A 21,727-nucleotide genomic window follows, 5' to 3' on the forward strand; every position below is an offset into this window, starting at 1 on the left:
TAAGTTGGGAAATCAATATTGATAAAACTGCCATCCAATCCACAGGACCCATTCAAATTCTGTCAACTATCCCGATAATGTTCCCTTTTCCTTTTTGGCCTAGGACCCCATACAGCAACATGTTAAATTTTAGTTGTATTGTCACTTAAGTCTCTTCAATCTGGAGTATTTCCCTGAGGCTTTCTCTGTGTTTCATGTCCTCAGAAGTTCATAAAGAATACAGACCTTACATCTATAGGATGACCCGGAACCTCAGTCTGTCTAATGTTCATTAATGACCAGACCCAGATCATACTGTCTTGGTAGGAATCCCACAGACAAGATGCTGTGTTTTCCTCAGTGTACCACTTCAGAGGACACACAATGTCAACCCATCCCACCACTAGTAAAGTTAATAACTTTGTCTTGTTAATGTTTCCCATGTTTCTCCCCTGGAAAGTTGCACTTTTTCCCCTTTTAATTAACTTGGTATCTTGGGGGAACACATACAAGATTACGCTAAGATCTTCAAACCAGCATCTACCAGTCTTAGCCTCCTGCAATGACACACAAATGAATCAACCACCACTATGATAGTCGCCAAACCACCATTCTTTCTACAATTATCAGTTGGCATTCCACTGTAAATAGGAGTTTTCCCTTCTTTCTCACTTATTTATTTACTTATTTACATCAGTATAACCCACAGATGCCTACTTTAATCAGTGGTCATAAACAACTCAGTCAAGGTCCTATCCGTCCTCATGGAGCTTATTAGTAAGAAAATACAATAAAAGCTCATTTTAAAAAATAAGTTTCACACAGTGACAGATATTATAAGAAAAATATAGTAAGATAATGTGATAGACAATGATGGAGTATGAGGAAGGAAGGCAGTCAGGGAAAAGTCGCTAAGAAAGCAGTGTTTGAACAGAACTGCTAAAAAAGGAATCAGCCACAGGAATATTTTGAAGAAGACAATTCCAGGCAAAGGGAATAGCTAGTACAAAGGCTCTAAGCCATAAATGGGCTTTGCGAGTTTGAAACACAGAAAAAGACCAGTGTAAATGAAGCACAGTAGAAGAAGGGAATTTGTCTTACAGACATTTTTGTATATATCTTCCCTAACAGAAGTTTCTTACAAGAAAGGACATTATTCACTTCTGTATCTCTAACTGACTGGTTCATTCATTCATCTTTTTGTTGTTTGCCTACTGTATGCACCAGATACTCTGTAAAGCACTGCAGACATAAAAATGTTTAAGGAAAAGGCTTTGTTGTTAGGAAGCTCACAACTTAATAGAGACAGACCTCTAAACAAATTCACTGCAACACAGAGGACAACACAATACAATGAAAGTATGTTCAGTGGTAATACACCACATTCAGAAAATAGCCTATTTTTTTTAATTGTCAAGTTTTGAAAGATTAATCTATACCGTCTCTAATTCTTCAATTCCCAAACCTTCCTTTGTGCATTGCAATCTCACTTCTACCCCTAAAACTAAAATAAAACATTTTTTCTTAAGTTCATTAATAGCCTTGCCAAATCCAAAAGATGCCTTTCAGTTCTAATTTTACTTTAGGTTTTTCTACCTTTCGTGAAATACTAATCTTTTGGCTTTTAAGACACCACTTCTTTTTCTATTTTTCTCCCGGCCTCTTAGGCAGCTCTTTCTCAGTCTTAATTATTGACTCCTCTCCTCTTCTTTAGTTTGCTTTAAAGTTGAAGTTTCAGCCTTTGTACATTACACATATGAGGTAAAAAAATCAATTTCCATATTCAACAATTCCCCAGTTCAATCTTCTAGCCTAGATCTCTCTCCTGAGCTCTCACAACCTGTTGAGCATTTCTATTTGGCAATCTATATAAGTATCTCAAATTCAACATGTCCCAACCTTCACAAACTTCTCCACTTATATCCTTACCACAGTAAGTGACATGACTTTCTAACCAGTCACACAAGTTAAAAAACATGTCATTCCATACTATTCCCTCTCAATTCCTCCCTACATTCAAATGAACCTTTTAAATCCTAGAGATTCTATTTTTAATCTGTTAATTCCATCCCTACTTCCACTGTGAATCTTTCATGGATCACTGCTACAACCTTTTCACCAATACCTCCGTATAAAGACTTAGTTTCAATCCATCCTCTACAATAATGCCAAAGAGATCAGTAAAAAGAGAAATTCTGCTCACTCTTCTGTCTAAATCCATTACTTTTGCTCCATGCCCTCAGGAAAGACATCCCTTCATGTCACAAAAGAAACTTAATGATTTTGTCCTCCAACAACATCTCTAGCTCTTGCTTAGCAGTGGTCCATATTTATTCTTTGCCATGTCCAATAATACACAATTGCATGTTAACGTTCTCCCAATGACTGTAAATGCCCTTCCCTAACTCTGGAATACCTAGCTCAGTTGAGGTGTCACTTCTCTAGGAATTTTCTCTTACCATCTCCTACCACACACTGAATTAGGTAGGTACCTCTCTCCTATAGTACACCTCAGCATCTTGTGCTGCCTCTAGCAAGCTTATCACATTGTATCAATATTGTGTGTTGACTCTCTGTGAACTCTCCAGTGGCAGATACTATGTCTGTCATTTCTATATCCTAAGCTTTTAGAACAGTCCGCCTCCTAAAAGACTGAAGTTCATTAAAGTAGTGCATAAACTTATAGTCTTTATTATAAATTACTGAATTTATATAAACAGTTTATGCTCTTTTGCCTTAATTTGAAGAGGTACATTTTATGTTTCTGAAAAAAGAGGGGAAATCTTTTTGTATGGTCCTCAACATACTTTTATGAGTGAATGGCTTACTACTGAGAGAATTCATTAACTCTGCTTTTCTTTGGCAAATATTATTTGACGCAATGATTCTGAAACCAAGTAAAAAAATTTTAGAAAACCAAGAAAGAGAGAGAATTAGGGAGTAGTCTGACTTGCTAATTATGCTACCTTCCTCCCTGGGTTCTTCTCATTATTCTACTGGGAAATGTCCATTACTAAAATATTCTACTACAAAATACTGGAAATTTTTCCTAACACAGAATTTCACTTATCAATCACAATGATTTCAATCTTGTACACAGCATTTATAAATAAGATTTTAGTTAGGTAAGAAAATAAAGTGGAAAGAATTCATTTAAATCCATCTATAAAATTAAAAGCAGCAAGTGAAACTTAATAACTGCTTCCTGTATATTTTGTTCTATACTAACTGCATGCATCATTTCATGCAATCCCACAAAAATTCTGTGGGATTGGTACTACTATTATCTATTTCCCTTCTTTTTTTAACAGCTGAGAACACTGTAGATTAAAAGGGTGAGGTAATCTTTGTAAGCTGCACTGCTAGGAAGTGGTAAAGCTGTGAGTTGAACTAAGAGCCCCCTAATGCCAAAGCTGATGCTGTTAACCACAGGACTATACTGCCTCTAGCTGTGCCTACCCAGAAAGGACTCAAAAGTCCCTTGGAATGAGTCCCTTGGAAAAAGCTTTCAAATATATCTAACACTAGGACTTAATAATAAGTGTACAATGTCTTCAGATACTGAATACATAAAAAGGAAATACTGAGCTGTCCATTACTGAATTGTTATTCTAATAAATAACAACAGTGTGTCACTCTCTCACAGGAATCTTTCATTGTTCAGTCATAATCTACTATCCTAAAGTCTTATCCTATCATTTTTCAAGACTGGTTTTCAAAGCAGTAGTTAGTGGCTAATGTGTTCCCAGTGGAATAAAATAACATGAATAGTAAACACATATGTACTCTAACTCGAGGTGATAATCATAAAAATACAAAGAAATTTTAAGTAACAGTGATCTCATATCTTTGCATTTCTTGTCACAAGGCAACATTTTGGAATTTGTAACTGCAAATCACCGGTAAAAAATTACAAATGAGAATATAAGTTTGGCACAATTAGCAGATTATATCACATACATAAAACATCAACATTTTTAGACTCTTGATAAGACCATATAAAATAGTACAGTGATAATTTTCTGCCTTTATTTATGTATCTTCAACTAAGGGAAAACAATCAGAAAATTGCTTCCCTCTTCACATATCATTCAATGCTCTTAAAAGTAGGAATTAAATATCTAGAACAAGGGCAGCAATTTTTTTCTGTACAGGACCAGATAACAATTATCTTAGGTTTTGCAGGCCATACAGTCTCTGTCGTAACTACTCAACTCTGCTGTTGTGGTACAAAAGCAACCACTGAGCATGCCTGTGTTTGAATAAAATTTTATTTACAAAAAAAAGGTGGCAAGCTGGATTTGACCCACAGGCAGTAGTTTACTAACCCCTGGTTCAGAGTGCTCGCCCAACTCTATGCCTATTACTCTACTAAATTCATGAGCCAGCAACAGTGTATTGTCTCACTGCATTTTTTCCCTCAAAAAGTTGTAGGAGATTATGTGTCTAATTCAAATCAACACATACACAGTGCTTCATAAAGTACGACAATCAAATGCTTACCATTCCTCTCATTTTCAAAGAAAGAATTCCCACAAGGTACTTTACAGACATCAAAAATTAAGTAAGAAGTTATATATTTTTTATAATCTCAGTGCAACGGCATAACTTAATACTCACCAAAATGAAGTATAAACACAATGTAATGTGCCTTTCTCATTCTTTCAATTTATTATTATTTTTGAAAGAATCCTTTTAAACATTAGAGATGCCAAATTTACTTTATGTTTTGAGAGCTAAATTTAAATGATAATATACTGAACTCAAAAAGGCTGTAAGTAAGTTTCCATTACCATCTGAGAGCAAATTACTATTGCAGGTATATCAAGGACTTTAGCCAATACAGGGATAACTATTCCCCACTCTAAAAACAATAACCCATCAGAAAAATTTTTAAATTTCAGTTTTATTCTGCTTCATAGAGAACAGCAGAGATAAAAGAGAAGGTGAAAGGGAGAATACTAATGTAGGAAATAATCTGCAAACGCCTGAAGTGGATTCTACAACCGGGGAAAAGATATGTATGGAAATCCTTTCCCACACCCTGCCATTTAGCTGTTTCATAGAGGACTGGGTGAACGGGTAAAGGAGAGAAAGTAGACATAAATAAATCTCAGTTTACAAGCATATTTACTTAAAAGAGGAATCTATAATTGTTGTGACTCTATAGAATTCGCAGCTGCTCTCTTCGAAGACAGAGATAGGAATTTCCATGTTAACTTCCATTTCCCATTTAAAATTAGGAATCCTGTCAATGAGTGTATACCTTCAGCAGAGTATTTAATATAAGTAGTATTTAATGGTAAGTACAACCATAATAGTGTAGTAAGTATACCCTTAGTGGATATAATAGTTAAGGCACCTAAAAATAAATTGAAATATTTCCAAAAGCAATTTTCTCCCTTAAAGCTGAAAAGCTCTGTTTTCTCTGTTAATAAAAGAAACAGTAACAAACAAACCTAAGAGACTGAACACATGAGATACATTGAAGAATGAGGTGCTAAGGATAAAAGGTAAAAGGAGAAAATGTTACATATGCTCAGAATTTTTTCTATCACTGCTTTAAGGGAAATTTCTCAGAGTCCCCTAATTTGCTTAACACACTTTGGGTGACATGTCCTTGGTTTAGAATTAAAACTACTGTATGACATTTTTAAAAAGGTCACACTGCATTATTTCATATAATGTTGGAAATTACACTTATCCATGAGGACCGTAATATAACTGTAACGGTGCTACAACATGTCTTTCAAGAATGTTCCAAACTTGAAGTCCAACCTTAAGTAAAACCTTCTGTTACAGTAAGCTAATTTACCTGAATTTCTAGTTTTTCATTAAAAGAAAAAACAAAGGTTTTATTTCAAAGTTCAACTTTAAGCAATGTTTCTGCAATTCCATATATGAATTAAGATAATACTTTAAAAACTACTTACAGTGGGCTTCCCTGGTGGCACAGTGGTTGGGAGTCCGCCTGCTGATGCAGGGGACACGGGTTCGTGCCCCGGTCCAAAATATCCGTCTGCCAGTTCGATCAAAAGTTACACAGTACACAGACGACAAGTGTCCAAGAATTCTTTTATGCATTTTCATGTGCTGATACACTGCAGTGGGAACCAGTCGTTCAAGCCTGTATTTTCCATTCAGCTTCCTTGAAAACAAAGTATCCGCTACCAAGAAAAGGGGGGGAAATAAGTATAATTCAGAAATTAATTTTCTTAATCATCCTCTTTTATGAATTCACATATTTCAGTTTCTCATATGTTGGTAAAAATAAAGATGCTTTCTAAGGTATATGGCTCCTAGTTAAAAGTCTTCAAAATAGTCCATAAGAGCGCATTATTTCACCTGAAATAAGTCAGGCACTATTTTCTTCACTTTACAAACAAGTAAATTCAGTTAAACGACCTGTCTGAAGTCACAAAGTAAGGCATGAAGCTAGGATTAAAACTCAGACTTCTATACTCTCTGGCTAGTGCTTTTTAAAAACCAGAATCACTTTATATGACATTATTTCTTTCAAAGGCCCCTATGAGATAGGTTTTCTTACAAAAGCAGTTAACACTGGATCCAGTGATTTTTACTTTTCATCAACCAGCAATTCGTGAACACTCTAAATATGACACACTGAATGATGTTTTTAAAAACTCTGCGACAAATGAAGACAGAGGAATAATCTGTTGCATTATTTTAAAAAAATAATTAAACTGGGGATCTTGCCAAAGACCTGCATAATGATTCCTTTTCTAGAACCTAGAGCTCTCTTTTTTCACCTCACCCATTTCAACCATCTTTCAAGACATGACTGAAATTTATCTTCTGTCCCAAAGGCTGAGAATGCTGACTCCAGCCCAAAATGTTCTTTTCCATCCAAATTACTACTGTACTTATTTTCTATACCAATAATTATAGACAAAGGCGGCACTCAATAAATACATGTTGACTGATCTGCAGGCACATTATTCACCTGTAGATTATCTTTAAATACAAGGCTTTCTTTCTGACTGTGACTGCCATCTACATTGGACAGAATAAACACTGGTTTCTCACTTAAATTTAGTCCCAAAGAAAATTAAATATATGTACAAAGTACTATTTAACCTAGGTTTAGAGCCTACAATTATGCCCTAAAGTTGATGAAATACGAATATCTCAGACGTATCATAAAGAATCTCAGTGCTTATTATTTTATTCACATACAATAAATGTTTGGCTTACACTACATTTGCAAGCAAAAAGGAAAATCTTGGGGACTGGTGAGGAGATACGTAGAAGAATACTTTGCAGGTTCTAAAGCAATAATAATTCAAGGAATAATTACATTATGCTTATATGTTCTTTTACTACATCAATCATTTTATATTCTGATAGAGTACATCTCTTGCTGTTAACAGCATACAAGTCCTATGATACAATCTATTTCAACATCTGCAATATCTAAGACAAATGTTGAAAGTTGTTAATTAGCATATTTAGGCTTAAACTAGTTATATAATAACAGTGATTCAATAAGTTTCTAATAAACCCTGATACATTTTTCCTTATGCATAGAAATGGCCTGGTGAAAGACATCCTCCTGTGCTTTGGCTCCAAACTGATTTGGAGCAAAGATCACACAAAACCACAGGCATCAACTGTCCTGCCAAACGAGAACTCACATGATCTTATCCAAACACTGAGTATCAATGAATGACATCTCACTTATTGTCTGTTTTATAAGAAAATAAGTGATGACATGTAACACAAATGTTGACAGTGCTGCATTACCAAGACGTACTTTAATTCACTGCATACAAAATTTACAAAATTCTCAAAATGTCAAATTTTAAAAAAATATTTAACACTGCTCAGGAATAAAAATGATTATTGGAGATAACCACAAAATCAAAACCATTATTTTAATGATGATCAGGCACTTTTACATGTGTCAGATTTTTTTAGATGAATTTGTTATAAAGACTATTTATAATTCAGAGTTGATAAAGCAAAAAATACTTCCTTCAAGAGAAAATGTTACTACTCTCTTAAACATAGTTTTTACTGAATCTTTACCTAAACTCGGATTAAATCTTTATTTTCATTTTAAGAATCGACTGAGAAAAAGAACATCCCTTTCGAAAAGTTACTTTACAGTCAACGTTTCAAGTAAAACTTTTCAGAAACATTAAGTGAAATACATTTATAGTTAAAACTATATTCCACGCTTCCCTATATTTGGTTACCAATTAACTACTAGATATCTATACTGTGACTGCATAATAAGGGAAAAGGTACCTAGCAGAGTCCTTGCTCTCAACCAATTTACCAACTTGTACAACAGTACCAAAAGATATGACATACGGTATGTAGAGTTCCCAGGTAATAAGTTGGTGGTTCAAACTTGATACAGGGATTTAGAGAAGAAAATATAAGTATGGTTCAATAGTTGAAGTTCAACTGAGGAGACTGGACTTAAAGATGGCCTGACCAGGTCAAATAGGTAGAGAATTTTTATAAAGGAAGAGAGGAGGATGTTGCAGGACTCCCATTCAATGAACTCACATTTTCTTTTACTATACCATTTGCATAATGTCTTATCTCCCCTACCAGATCTTAAGTACCTTAAGGGCAGAAACTGTCTTATTTGTATTTCCTACAACTGAGTGTAGAGCCTTTTAAATAAAAAAGTATATAAATGAATCTCAGTTAATAATAAGAAACACAAGATGGTTCAATTAAATTTACAGTTTTATGGCAGAAAGGCAAATGGCAATCATTTACTTTCAAAAGAAACTCTTAATAGACTAATTGGATTTTTGAGTGAAAAGGAAATGTCTCTTGGATTATAGGAACTCCTTAAATTTTATTAAACTAGAACATCAATTTTTAAAACGAGCATGGTTAGACAGATATTAAGAGGTCATAAAGGAATAAGTTCTTTATATGACATTATTATACTTTTAACCTTAAATCAAGTAACATGTATGACTTTGGTTTAAAAGTACATTTATTTTCTTAAGTATGGTGATGTGAAATATTGTTAAATTAAGCCTGCCAAAGCAAATCTCTACCTTCTTCACTTAGCAAATTCTTTCTTACCCTCCAGGGCCAGTTTAAATGTCGTCTCCTCTATTAAGGAGTGAATCTTAATTTTAAACTTAAAATTTTTAATTTTAAAAGCAACCTAACCGGTTGCCCTATAGTATCACTCCTGTGTTCAAAACTGCAATGTCCTTCACTTGATTCAGAATAAACACCAAATTCCTTATGCATCAGCCTACCAAGATCCTACATAATCTTGTCCCCCATTACACCTCTCTGACCCCTTTACTTGGTCTGCTCCAACCATTCTAATCTCCCCCATTCTTCCAACACATCAGATATGCTCCCGACTTGGGGTCTTTGCACCCGCTGTTCCCCCCGCCAGAAAACTCTTCCCACATATAGCTAACTCCTTGACCTTCAAATCTGTCCTCAGATGTCTTGTCACCTTCTCAATGAAGCAGAACCTGATCAGCCTCTTGATAATTACAACCCACCCCCAACCACCACCCATTACTCCTGACCCGCCTCTGTGTAGCTTAGTATTTGTTCTTTTTCCATCACTTATCACCTTTTATTTGCTAATTATGTTCACTGTTTATTTCCTGCCTCCCCCCACTACAACGTAATAAGCTCCACATGGGCAGGATTTTTCATCTGTTTTGTTCTTTGATTGGCCTAAAAGCTGACAATGGTGGCTGGCACTTCGTTGATAATATATAGTTGGTGGATTTAATAAATTAATTACACGTCAATAAAATAATTTGGTTTAGGAAATAAAACAAAAATGGATTTCTTTATTGGACAGATTATAGATTCAAAGTATCTTGAAACAGTTCTTCATTTCAACTGCCCTGCTAAATTTACTTAATTTGGAAGCAAAGGGATAGGTAAAAATATTTACTCAATGTCTTCTGAGGGAACAGACCAGTAAAGTGAAATAAAAGTTCCAGAAATCACTGTTATCCATTTGATGTATTACTCTCTCTGAAGAGAGAAAAGGAGCAAAATTGTCAACAGTGTCATTTGTAGCAAATCACTCAGAACAGTCTTTGAAACAAAGTCTATGTGCACAAGTCTATAGAACTAATTACTGAAGATAAACAAAAGGCCCACGATTTCTTAAAGTTAGGTGTAACTACTGTATATAACTAGATATATCTAGCCAGTAGGGTCTTAACTGTTACTTCTGTGGATACATCCTAGGTAATAAAATGATAAATAAAATTCCCCCACAAGCCATTTCTTCCTAGTTCACACCAAATTATTTTTCAAGAATTGATTTATTTCTTTAATCATAATACTAATGCATACTCAATGTAGAAAATAAGAACATAAAGTCTACATAACTCTACCACCTAAAGCAATCACATAAAATTTTGCAGAGACTTCCCTCATAAACAGCATTTTAATAGCTACTCCATATTCCTTAATGAAATAAAAGCTAGGCTTTAAGTTTGACAGACTTGTATTTAAATTTGACACTGTGGAGATTTTAAGCAAGTTATTCTCTCTCTACTTCGATTTCTCAAGTTATACTTCCAGAAACATTTTCCACAAATATACTTGGTTTTCATATTATGCTATTCTGTGACATCTCACGATTTCACACTTACATAGCCAATTCTATCAATATTTTTCTTTTCTTCTGTAACTTGTTCTAGTACTTTAATATGAAGGTTCTTCTATCAGCCAATGGTACAATAAATACCCATTTACTTTTACTTTTTTGTGGTTTAAATTTCTCACTTAACTACTTAATGTATTTGGAGTTTTAGTATGTTACTAGGTGAGTCTCTAAAGATTCCCCTAATCAACTATTTGTTCCGGTCTTTTCACTAACTAATCCTTCTCTATTCAATTAAATTATCTTATATATATTTCTGTGCTAGGTTGCTGATGGCATGTCTATTTATATGCCACTGCCAAAATTTTTAATTTAATGGCATTTTAGCTTTTATCTGGCTATTCTTCTTCATGTGTCCTTTTAAAAAATCTTACTCCTGATTTATTATTATCTTATTTGAAGATGACTGAAAAGTTTTTAAAAAAACGAATTTGTTGGAAATATAAGTTTAATTTCATTTCATTCACTTATAAACAACTGACATCTGTTTATCCAGGAACACGGTACTTTGGTCCTATAGCTGGGCCAAAGTTTTCAATGCAGATGATTTTAGAAAAAGATAAACATAAGCAGATTTACTTCAGTTTTCCTCATTATACAAATCTGTATCATTTGAACCAAGTTTCACGGGGGAAAAAATGGGTAGCTGCCAGAAAAGAGCATCTGCAATAACCTTAGTGACTACATTTCTGAGCATATTAGAAAAATATGTGACAAAATCTCTGCATATAAGAAGAACTAAAGCAGAAATACTATCACCTCCCTCCAAAAGGTTTCCTCCTTCTGCCAGGTACTTTTTTTCTTCCATTTTTTAAAGTTGAAGTATACTTGTTATGCAATATTATATGTCACAGGTGTACAATACAGTGACTCACAACTTTTAAAGGCTATACTCCAGTTAACAGTTATCATAAATATTGGCTATATTCCCTGTGTTGTACAATATATCCTATAACTTACTTTATGCATAAGCTTGTACCTCTTAATTCCTTACCCCTACGTTGCCCCTCCCCCTCCCTCTCCCCACTGGTAACCACTAGTTCACTCTATCTGTGAGTCTACTTTTTTTTTGTTATATTCACTAGTTTGTTGAATTATTTTAGATTCCACATATAAGTGACATCATACAGTATCTGTCTTTCTCTGATTTACTTCACTTAGCATAATACCCTCCAAGACCATCCTACTAAGTACTTTAAAAAAATGGAGGAATTCCCTGGCGGCCCAGTGATTAGGACTCCAATCTCTCACTGCTGAGGGCCCAGGTTCAATCCCTGGTCGGGGAACTAAAATCCCACAAGCCGCATGGCATGGCCAATCAATCAATAAACAAAAATTGACAAGGGCACATGGTGCAACTGCAATAAATTACCCAAGATCAAAATTGGTCATTGTTAAAAAAGATGAATTGGGAAAAATACTAAAATTACTACGAATTAACAAAAATGCACAAGTTAGGGTTTTTTTGCTATTGTTTTAACTCTTATGAACAACATAACATGCTATACAATATCTAGACCAGTAGGAAAGCTGTTCCGCCTTAACAATCAGAACTGGAGGGCCCAGGACTAGTGCCTACAACTTTTGCCAGCATATGAAAGCAGAGCCCAGCTGGCAGCGTAATGAATGCAAGGAGAGGCATGTGGCTGTAGACGCCAAAACGTGGAGAGTTAATGTTTGTGGCAGTAGAAGAATTAAATGAGGAGGCAAAAAGAAAGAGTATGTAATTTCAGAAGGTGCAACCTAGACCCTTTTCTGATAACAGGAAAAAGGGTACTCAGATAGGAAACATCAGAGTATTTTACTAGAAGATTTTAATTTTTAAAAACATTTTTTTATTAGATTCATTTTTGTACTATATTTTGACCAATGTTATTCTCTGATTCTGGTTAAAGAAAACACCTGGAAAGCTCCCAGAGTTTCTGTAAATAAAATGCAAAAGTAGTTGTAACTTGTAATTAATAACCATATAAACAGTTCCTAAATTAAAGTACAAAAGAGAATGGGGCTTCCCTGGTGGCGCAGTGGTTGAGGGTCCGCCTGCCGATGCAGGGGACGCAGGTTCGTGCCCCGGTCCAGGAAGATCCCACATGCCGCGGAGCGGCTGGGCCCGTGAGCCATGGCCGCTGAGCCTGCGCTCCGCAACGGGAGAGGCCACAACAGTGAGAGACCCGCGTACCAGCAAAAAAAAACAAAAAAGAGTGGATTCTGGATAATCAGTACCTAGATTTTATTTCAATCTCCACAATCTGTGTTAATAAAGGCTCTCCGAACTTTGGAAACCTACAGAACTAAAGTGAACTACAAACATTTTACTGTGCTTTGCTTTATTGCACTTTGCAGATACTGCTGCGTTTTATTTCTGTTTACAAATTGAAGGTTTGTGGCAACCCTGCATTGAGCAAGTCTACCGGCACCATTTTTCCAACAGCATTATTTTCTAAGACACCGACATTTTTTTTCAGACATAATGCTATTGCACAGTTAACAGACTACAGTACAGAGTAAACATAACTTTTATATGCATTGGGAAAACAAAAAATTTGTGTGACTTGCTTTACTGTGATATTCACTTTATCACGGTGGTCTAGAACCCAACCCGTAATATCTCTGAAGTATGCCTGTACAAAAATAATGATAAACAGGTAAGCAAGACCATGTGAAAACAAATTCTAAAATGATTTACCTCTTTAGACAATAATTAGTTTTCCCAACAAAATAATGCTACATATATCCATGATCAGGCACTCACAGGGCAATTTCTATAGAAATAACCTTCCAAATTCACTACGAGTCCAAAAAGTTGTCTCTACATGGTGTTGGTGATTTCCATTAAATAAAGTATTGTGTGGTATAAGGTATTTGCTAACGCGTGAAATTACATAACATTTTATTTTTGTTAAAGAATCACAAAAATGTTGGAATGAAAAGGAGATGATGCAACCGTGCAGATCACAAAAAAACAGCTATATAATTTTCTAAAAAAGAAGTTATGCTAAAGCCAAGAATCACCTATCTTGAGAAAATGCATATAAAGGAAGACAAAAGTCACCAGGGACTGAAGCTAGAGAGAGAGGTTCTTACTGGGACTTCAAGAATCTGATAGAAAAAAAGTCTTATCTGCTGTGCTTGTGGTGGGGAGAAAAAAAAAGCTGTGGAAAACTATTATGATGTGTAGCAGATCTGGAAAATAATAGCTAATATATACTGAGTACTTTACTACATGCCAGGCAGTGTTCAAGGAACTTTACATATATTCTCATTTAATCCTCACACATCTTTTAACATGGCTACTACTATTACCTCCTTACTGGGGATATTCCTTACCAATAACAGAACTGAAGGACAAAACGTAACTTTCCCAGAGGTGAAGCCCAGGTTTGAATTCAGGCTGTTTGATTCCAAAGAGTGCACTCTTACCATGCTGGCTAGGTAGACAAACATTAGAAAAAAAGACTGAGAGGAAACATGCAAAAATATTAATAACGGACAACCAGTGAGACTGGTTATTTTTTGAGCTGTTCTATTTTCCAAGTTTTTTCTATTGAGCATATATACATCCTGATTAATTTTTTATTAAATAAAGTATAGCTCAATCTACCTCGAGGAGGTCAAAAGAGCAATATGAAAAATATGAACTGTCTAAGGAGATTAACTTAAATTCAAGACTGATAAAAACAGGTCCAGGGATAAAGACGCAAGGAATTCAAACTCATTTAATCATAAAAAAGGAAAGAAAGTATATTAAAGTATTTGAATGTATACTACACTACAGAGAATAACCATTGCCTATTTTTTTTTTTTTTTTTGCGGTACGCGGGCCTCTCACTGTTGTGGCCTCTCCCATTGTGGAGCACAGGCTCCAGACGCGCAGGCTCAGCGGCCATGGCTCACGGGCCCAGCCGCTCCGCGGCACGTGGGATCTTCCCGGACCGGGGCACGAACCCGTGTCCCCTGCATCAGCAGGCAGACTCTCAACCACTGCGCCACCAGGGAAGCCCTCCCATTAAGTTTTTAAAGCAAAAGATGTCAAAGGTAGTTTAGGTTCAATTTTATTTGGGAAGGAATCGTATAAGGAGGAACTTCTAACATTTAATTCTCTTTAGAGCCACAACTGAAAAGTTCGCCACAATAATTCTTCTGGGGTTACTAATATAGATATTAGTAGGAAATTACAACCAAATATTCATAATTTGAGGGCCAGAGATAATCTGGGAAATAATTCAACACAGGTTGGTTAATTTCTACAGCACCATCTGGTCTCTTTATCATACTACACCAGTAACTAGTAAGGAAGCAACATATGAACAAGACAAATAAAATGCTGAAACGGTAACTATAATGAACAAAAGTCCCAACTTTAAAGTACAAGGGATCGCAACATTTGAAGGAAAATCCTGTAATTAGCTTTTCTGTCCACAAAATAAGGCAGGGGGAGGCAAGAGAGAATGCAAGAGTAAAGGGAAATAATTACCTGGGTGACATAACGCCCAAGAGAGCCTCTCTCCTTGTTTTACAACTGTATCTAAAGTAATTAGTATGCACAGGAGCTGCCCTCCAGATCTCTACATATTCAATTCAATGTTTAGCTGCAACTCCCATTTGACAGACACCGTGTTTCTTAAGATTTAGCGGGTATCACAAATAAGAATAATGTCTGAAAAGAACTCAAAAAGTAACTGAAATAAAATACAGAAAGTGAAAAAATGATTTCAAGAGTTAAGCAAAAAATATCATAAGCCAAATACCAAAATAAGCACTAAAAAACCAAACCAAACAAAAAAACAGACATTACAATTACTAGGATGGTAATTTACTAGAATTTTACAATTGCTTGATTTGTATTATTCTTCCTCCTCATTTCTTTCCTGGAAACTAGTGTGATGATACAGAAAATACTACAATGGTATAATATTTTCAGTTTTAAATATTTTAAAATATTTTAATAGTTATTTCAATAAAAATTCAATTTTTAAAAAGTTAGTTTTGTTTTTTTCTCCCCAAACATTTTAATCATTCAATTTTGAGTCAACGAACATTTATAGAGCACCTACATGGGCCAAGTATGAGCTAAAGGATATAACAGAAAGAGAAAAGACAGAACTTACCGTCATGGAGATTGCAGTTTAGCAGGGAAGAAAGACATGAAACAAGGACTTATAACAATGATAAGTGTCATCAAATAGAAGGTACAGGGAAATCCTGAAATATACAGCAGAGGGTCCTAAACATATAGGGCAGGAGGATATCAGGGAGTCAGGGTAGACTTCTCTAAAACACTGACATTTAAACTAAGACCTGAAAAATGAACAGCCAGAGAATATTAGTGGGAGGGGAGAATATTCTACCTAGGTGGAGGGAAGAGCATGTGCAATGGTCCGAGGCTGCAAAGAGCATAACACTCAAGCTACATAAAGAAGTCGGGTGTGACAAGCCCACGGAGCACAAAGGGGCAAGCATCAAAGAGAGACCTTCTTGGAGAGACCAAGAAGGTCGAAGGCGGACTGCAAAGTGCTTTCTAAGCTATGCGAGGCATTTTGGGCTATTTCCCGAGGACAAAAAGTTGAAGTTTTTTAGGGAGAAAGAAGTGGGAGTAATATAGTAAAAGATTTGCTTTGGGATAACTACAGTTTTATCTCTTGACTACAAAAAGAACAGATCAGAAGGTATATAACTAAAAGCAAAAGGTGATTTTACAAAAGAAATCAGAGGGTTCCAAAAACAAAATTTCATTTTAGAAAATCTTAAATCAGTGCGCCAACAAGATTACAAAGGTTTTCTCACGGAACTATTTTCTCTCAAATTTAAGTATTTATCTGGCAAGATATAAACTTGAGAGAACACACCATGTTTTATTGTTTCTAGAGTTCTTATACTGGGGCATAATTCAAAAGGCTCCTATCCCAAGTCAACAAATGGATACAGGTGGTAACAAGACTAATGGATAAAGAATTTCACAGGGCTTCCCTGGTGGCGCAGTGGTTGAGAGTCCGCCTGCCGATGCAGGGGACACGGGTTCGTGCCCCGGTCCGGGAAGGTCCCACATGCCGCGGAGCGGCTGGGCCCGAGCCATGGCCGCTGAGCCTGCGCGTCCAGAGCCTGTGCTCTGCAACGGGAGAGACCACAACAGTGAGAGGCCCACGTACCGCAAAAAAAAAAAAAAAAAGAATTTCACAGAACAGGTAAAAAGGTGCTATATAAACGTGATATAAAGTTCAATGCATAAGAAGATCAGAAACAAAATAACCAGGGATATAACTCAGTTAGTTACTACCTCTCTTAAGTTTCAGTTTTCTCATTAATAAAGTAGGGGTATCTTGCAGAGTTACTATGAAAAGCAAATAAAACAAAACGTTTTGTAAACTCAAAGGTACTATGTACTAACATCTATATTTACTGTCCTTAAACAGTCAAATCGTCAGATGTTATAAATGCAAATTTTACTGAACAGTTTTTCTTTTAAAGACTTTTGTGGGAGATCATTTTTCCCCTACATCTCCCTTAAGGAGCTGAACAAATTGCTGCTGTTTATGTAAATATCTACTCAGCCTAATCATGGACTTCCCAGTTTTCAAGATGTCTAGGAAGATGTTTAATCCTTAACTTCAAAGGTTCCCTGAAGGAATTCAAAATAAACAGAGACTTTATGAAGAAAATATAATAACTTGCTTCACTTACAGAGCTGTGAAATTTAACATCAAACCCAATAATCAATCTGGAAAAATATATGATGCAAACTAAAAAAGGCAATGGCCAGTGCTTCCTAATTACTACTGAAATTACTTGCCAGACACATCACAAGGGGGGGAGGGGGGGGAGGGGGAGAAGACCTCTCATCACATCTATAACCTAAAAACAAATTTCATCTTACGATTTACAAAAGAAAATAAAACACAGCTACAAGAGCAACAATTTAAACTCACCCAAGGAAACTGTCATTCTTCAAAGTGCCTTCCCTTTTTTGGTCAATCATAATTTGAAAAGAAATTTAAGCAAAAGAAAAAAATGTAAATAATAATGTCTATTTTATATATTTGGTATTTTGGCATAATAAACATTAGCTTTATTTCCCTTAAAAACCAAAATGCAAATACATTTTAGTAGTCTCCCACAGCTACCTGTTCTTAGGAAGCAAAGAAAAGAAGAGGTGGGCAGGGGAGGGGGTAGGGAGAAGAGAGTTAACAAAACAAAAACCTGTGACAAGTGAAAACCTGAATGTCATTAACTTTTCTTGTTCCACCCCAGTTCATCAATTACAGCAACTACATACTGCCTCTTTAATATTTACTAATGCTGATGAGCTAGGTCTATAAAGAACAATAAAACGTAACCTCTACCCTCCAGACCCTAAAAGTAGTCAGGAAAACAAATGTAAATAAATGCGTATCATCCAGGGGACAGATTAAAAAACAAAAACCAAGACCCTCTCCCACCCCCCAAAAAATATATATATATACATATATAGCTAAATCAGAAATTGTTTAAGAACAACACAAATTATAAAACTATATAACTAGAAAAGCAGAAGACTAAAATCGCAGAAGAAAATGAGTTCTGGAAGAAAAAATGATTACTGAGAAGATAACAGATTGAAATAAATATATTCAAATAAGTGATGAGTAGAACACCTAACTAAGGATTAACGTATGGATCGTACAGAAGGCAGGAAAAGGAACAAGACTGAATAGGAAATATTAGGGAAACTGAATTATATGCCAAATATTAAATTAGACATTATATGCTGAAGCTCAAAGGTTTATAATAACATAAAACAATCTTTCTAATAGTTTTGTAAGAAATATAGTCACATAAGTAAAAAATTAACCCTGCAACTCCAGATCCTAGCTCAGTGCCAGATATGTTAAGAAATTAGCAGTTGCAGAGTTAAGTCAAATACAATATTGGAAATATGGCAAAATATAACAGTGAAAATGAGAAGGGAAAAGAACCTTCTCTTTAAAAACGTACTCAAGCTTTATCAGCAAAATAATTCATTTTGCTAAATGATAATTACAGAAAGAAAGGGCAGAAAGTAACATTTATCGTTGCCTGCTTTGTGCCTCATGCCTCACTTTGCTAACTCATTTAAGCCTCCAAATAACTGGATATGGTAGATATTATCTCCGTTTTACAGATGAGAAGGTTGAGAGGCTGAAAAGTTAAACAATTTGCCTAAGGCCACACATGTTGAACATAGTCAAGATTTATACCTAATTTTAAGTGAATATTTGCTGCCTTTGTTCAAACTACTTTCCTCAGAGAAAACCAGAAATGTGGACAAGCTTTAAAACTCCTTTTACTGTACGGTACTCCCCCCTTATTCATGGTTTCTCTTTCCATGGTTTTAGTTACCTGTAGTCAATCATGGTCCGAAAATATTAAATGGAAAATTCCTGAAATAAACAATTCCTAAGTTTTAAATTGCACACCACTTTAGTAGCATGATGAAAAACTTTTCACCCTCCAGGTCCATGCTACCCAGGATGTAATCATCCCTTTACCCAGTATATCCTGGCCATTTAGTCACTTAGTAACCATTTGAGTTATCAGATCCTGTGGGCTATCAGATTGACTGTCCCTGGTATTGCAGTGCTTATGTTCAAGTATCCCTTATTTTACTATTAATGGCTTAAAGCGCAAGAGTAGTAATGCAGGCAATTCGGATAAGCCAAAGAGAAGCTGTAAAGTGCTTCCTTTAAGTGAAAATTCTCAAGTGAGTAAGGAAAGAAAAACAAAAGAATCCTGGGAATTCTCTGGCAGTCCAGTGGTTAGGACTCGGTGCTCTCACTGCCGGGGCCTGGCTAAGATCCTGCAAACCCAAGTGGCGTGGGCAAAAAAAAAAAAAAAGAAAGAAAGAAAAAATCCTATGCTGAGGTTGCTAAAATCTACAGTAACAATATTCTATCCGTGAAATCGTGAAGAAGGAAAAAGAAATTTGTGCTAGTTTTGTTGTTAGACTTCAAACCACAAAAATTATAGCCACACTGTGTGATAAGTGCTTGGTTGAGGTTAAAAAAAAAGGCATTAAATTTGTACAATAAGATATTTTGAGAGAGACCACATTCACAAAACTCATTACATTATAGGTGACCACTGAACAACATGGATTCACTTATATTAGGATTTTTTCAATAAATATTTACTATAGTATTACGTAATTGCAGGGGATGGAGATGCCAGAGCCCCTAACCCCTGCACTGTTCAAGGGTCAACTGTATATTGTTGTAACTGTTCTATTTTATCATTAGTTATTGTTGCTAATCTCTTACTGTGCCTAATTTATAAATTAAACTTTATCAGGTATGTATGTATAGGAAAAAACATAGTATATATAGGGATCGGTACTATCTGAGGTTTCATGTAACCACTGGAGGGTTTAGAACATATCCACCATGGATAAAGGGGAACTACTGTATAGGCTTTTTAGCATTAATTGGATGTTTGTGTAGTAAAGCTGTTTTTCAAGGCAAAGCTGTTTCCTTACACGCATACATTTTTAAGAAGCAGGTTCCCTAATACTCCTTATTTCCACTCACCAAGACTGCAACCGTGCTGCAGAAGCAACAAGTAAAATAACAAACATATGGAAGTACCTAGGCAAAACAACATAAAAGATGAAAACTGGAAAATCTAGAGAGAAAAAGTTTACTTCGTTAACATGGTAAACCTAAGAAAAGTGCAAACAAGGCAATTAGCAAATGACTGCTTTAATTTAATACAATCTTTTCCACAAGATAAACATGCATTAAATGAATCTCCACATTTAACTTTAAAAACAGACTTAATGTATCTAGGTATCTCCTTTCCTATTTTCTCCCCCCACCATGTCACTTACTATTGAAGTAGGGTTGTTTATCACAGGCAAATAAATACAGAATAAACTAAATCTGAAAACAGGCATAATATGGGTAAGGAGGTAAGAAAGGACAGTACCAGAGATCTGTTAGTACCTTTGAAAATAAACGTGGCCATGCCAAGTACACATTCACAAATCTTCCATAGAAAATTGAAACTAGTGATAACAACGGACTAGTAGTATCTTTTGGTTTTCTTGCTTTCGAAAACATTATTAAAGGAGGTTGTAAAGGGCTGGAAAGGAGCCAACCACTTTGGTTCTCCTGCCCTGAGACTGAATTCCAGTTCAATTTTCACAATTTACATCAAATAACAGGAGGTACAAAGTAGTCAGGATTTATAAACAGGTAACAAAATACAACAGGATAAGAAAGCACTGAGATAAACTCAAGAGTTGGTTTTGAAATTATACAGGTATGGGGTTTAATATTCCAAGTGTAATGAATTGATAACCCAGTTCACTAATAAACCTTGATTTCCTAAAAATCAGTGTCTGGGGGTTTTGCTTACCTCAAAGCTATCCTTGGACCAAGTCTCTCTTCTTCCAACCACCTATATTCTGTTTTTTACCCCCTACCACTTCTGAACTTTTCTTGTCCCACTGCAGTTCACCAATTACATCAATTACCTATGGCCTCTTTATTTAATACTAATGCTGAGGAGTTGGGTGTACACAGAGCACTAAAACGTAATTTCCAACCTCCAGAACCTAACAGTATAGTAGGAAAAAAAAGGTAAATAAATAGCCATGACTATGTGATAAAAGCTACAGTAGAGATTTGTATAAGCACTTAATCCTACCTGGTTACATTTAGGTTTTAAAGGATGAACAGATAAATGTTCATAGAATGAGGGACATTGCAGAGAGAAAGGGATCAAGACAAATGGCTGATTTTAAGAACTGCCCAATAGTTATACAAAGCTATAGCACAAAGTATAGGTGAGGAAAAGGTGGGAAAAGGTCAGTTTTGTGAGCCACATTACAGAGTTCAGACTATTCAGTCACTGGGGAAAAGGAGGCATGACATGATCACATTTGCATTTCAGAAAGTTCAGAGCAGTGGTTCTCAACTGGAGGCAATTTCACCCCAGGGTCATTTGGGAATGTGTGGAGACATTTTTGCTTGTCAAGATTTCAGGAAAGGAATTGCTACTAGCATTTAATGGATACAGGCAGGGATGCTGATAAACATCCTACAATGCACAAGACAGCCGATTACAAAAAAGAATTATGTGGCCCAAAATGTA

At 35.6% G+C, this 21,727-nt stretch overlaps 1 protein-coding gene across 1 annotated transcript in view; it reads right to left on the bottom strand.

Moving 5' to 3' along the window:
• Positions 1 to 21,727, bottom strand: part of PHIP (PHIP subunit of CUL4-Ring ligase complex) — a 112,174-nt gene that overhangs the window by 86,553 nt on the left and 3,894 nt on the right. The window contains exon 3 of the mRNA XM_024757414.1: positions 5,992 to 6,146. Within this exon, the coding sequence (XP_024613182.1) occupies positions 5,992 to 6,069 (78 nt within the window). The 5' untranslated portion in view covers positions 6,070 to 6,146. The remainder of the gene's footprint in view (positions 1 to 5,991; positions 6,147 to 21,727) is intronic.

This window comes from Neophocaena asiaeorientalis, unplaced genomic scaffold (assembly GCF_003031525.2).
Source record: "Neophocaena asiaeorientalis asiaeorientalis breed wild unplaced genomic scaffold, Neophocaena_asiaeorientalis_V1.1 scaffold253, whole genome shotgun sequence".
Lineage (NCBI taxonomy): Eukaryota > Metazoa > Chordata > Mammalia > Artiodactyla > Phocoenidae > Neophocaena > Neophocaena asiaeorientalis.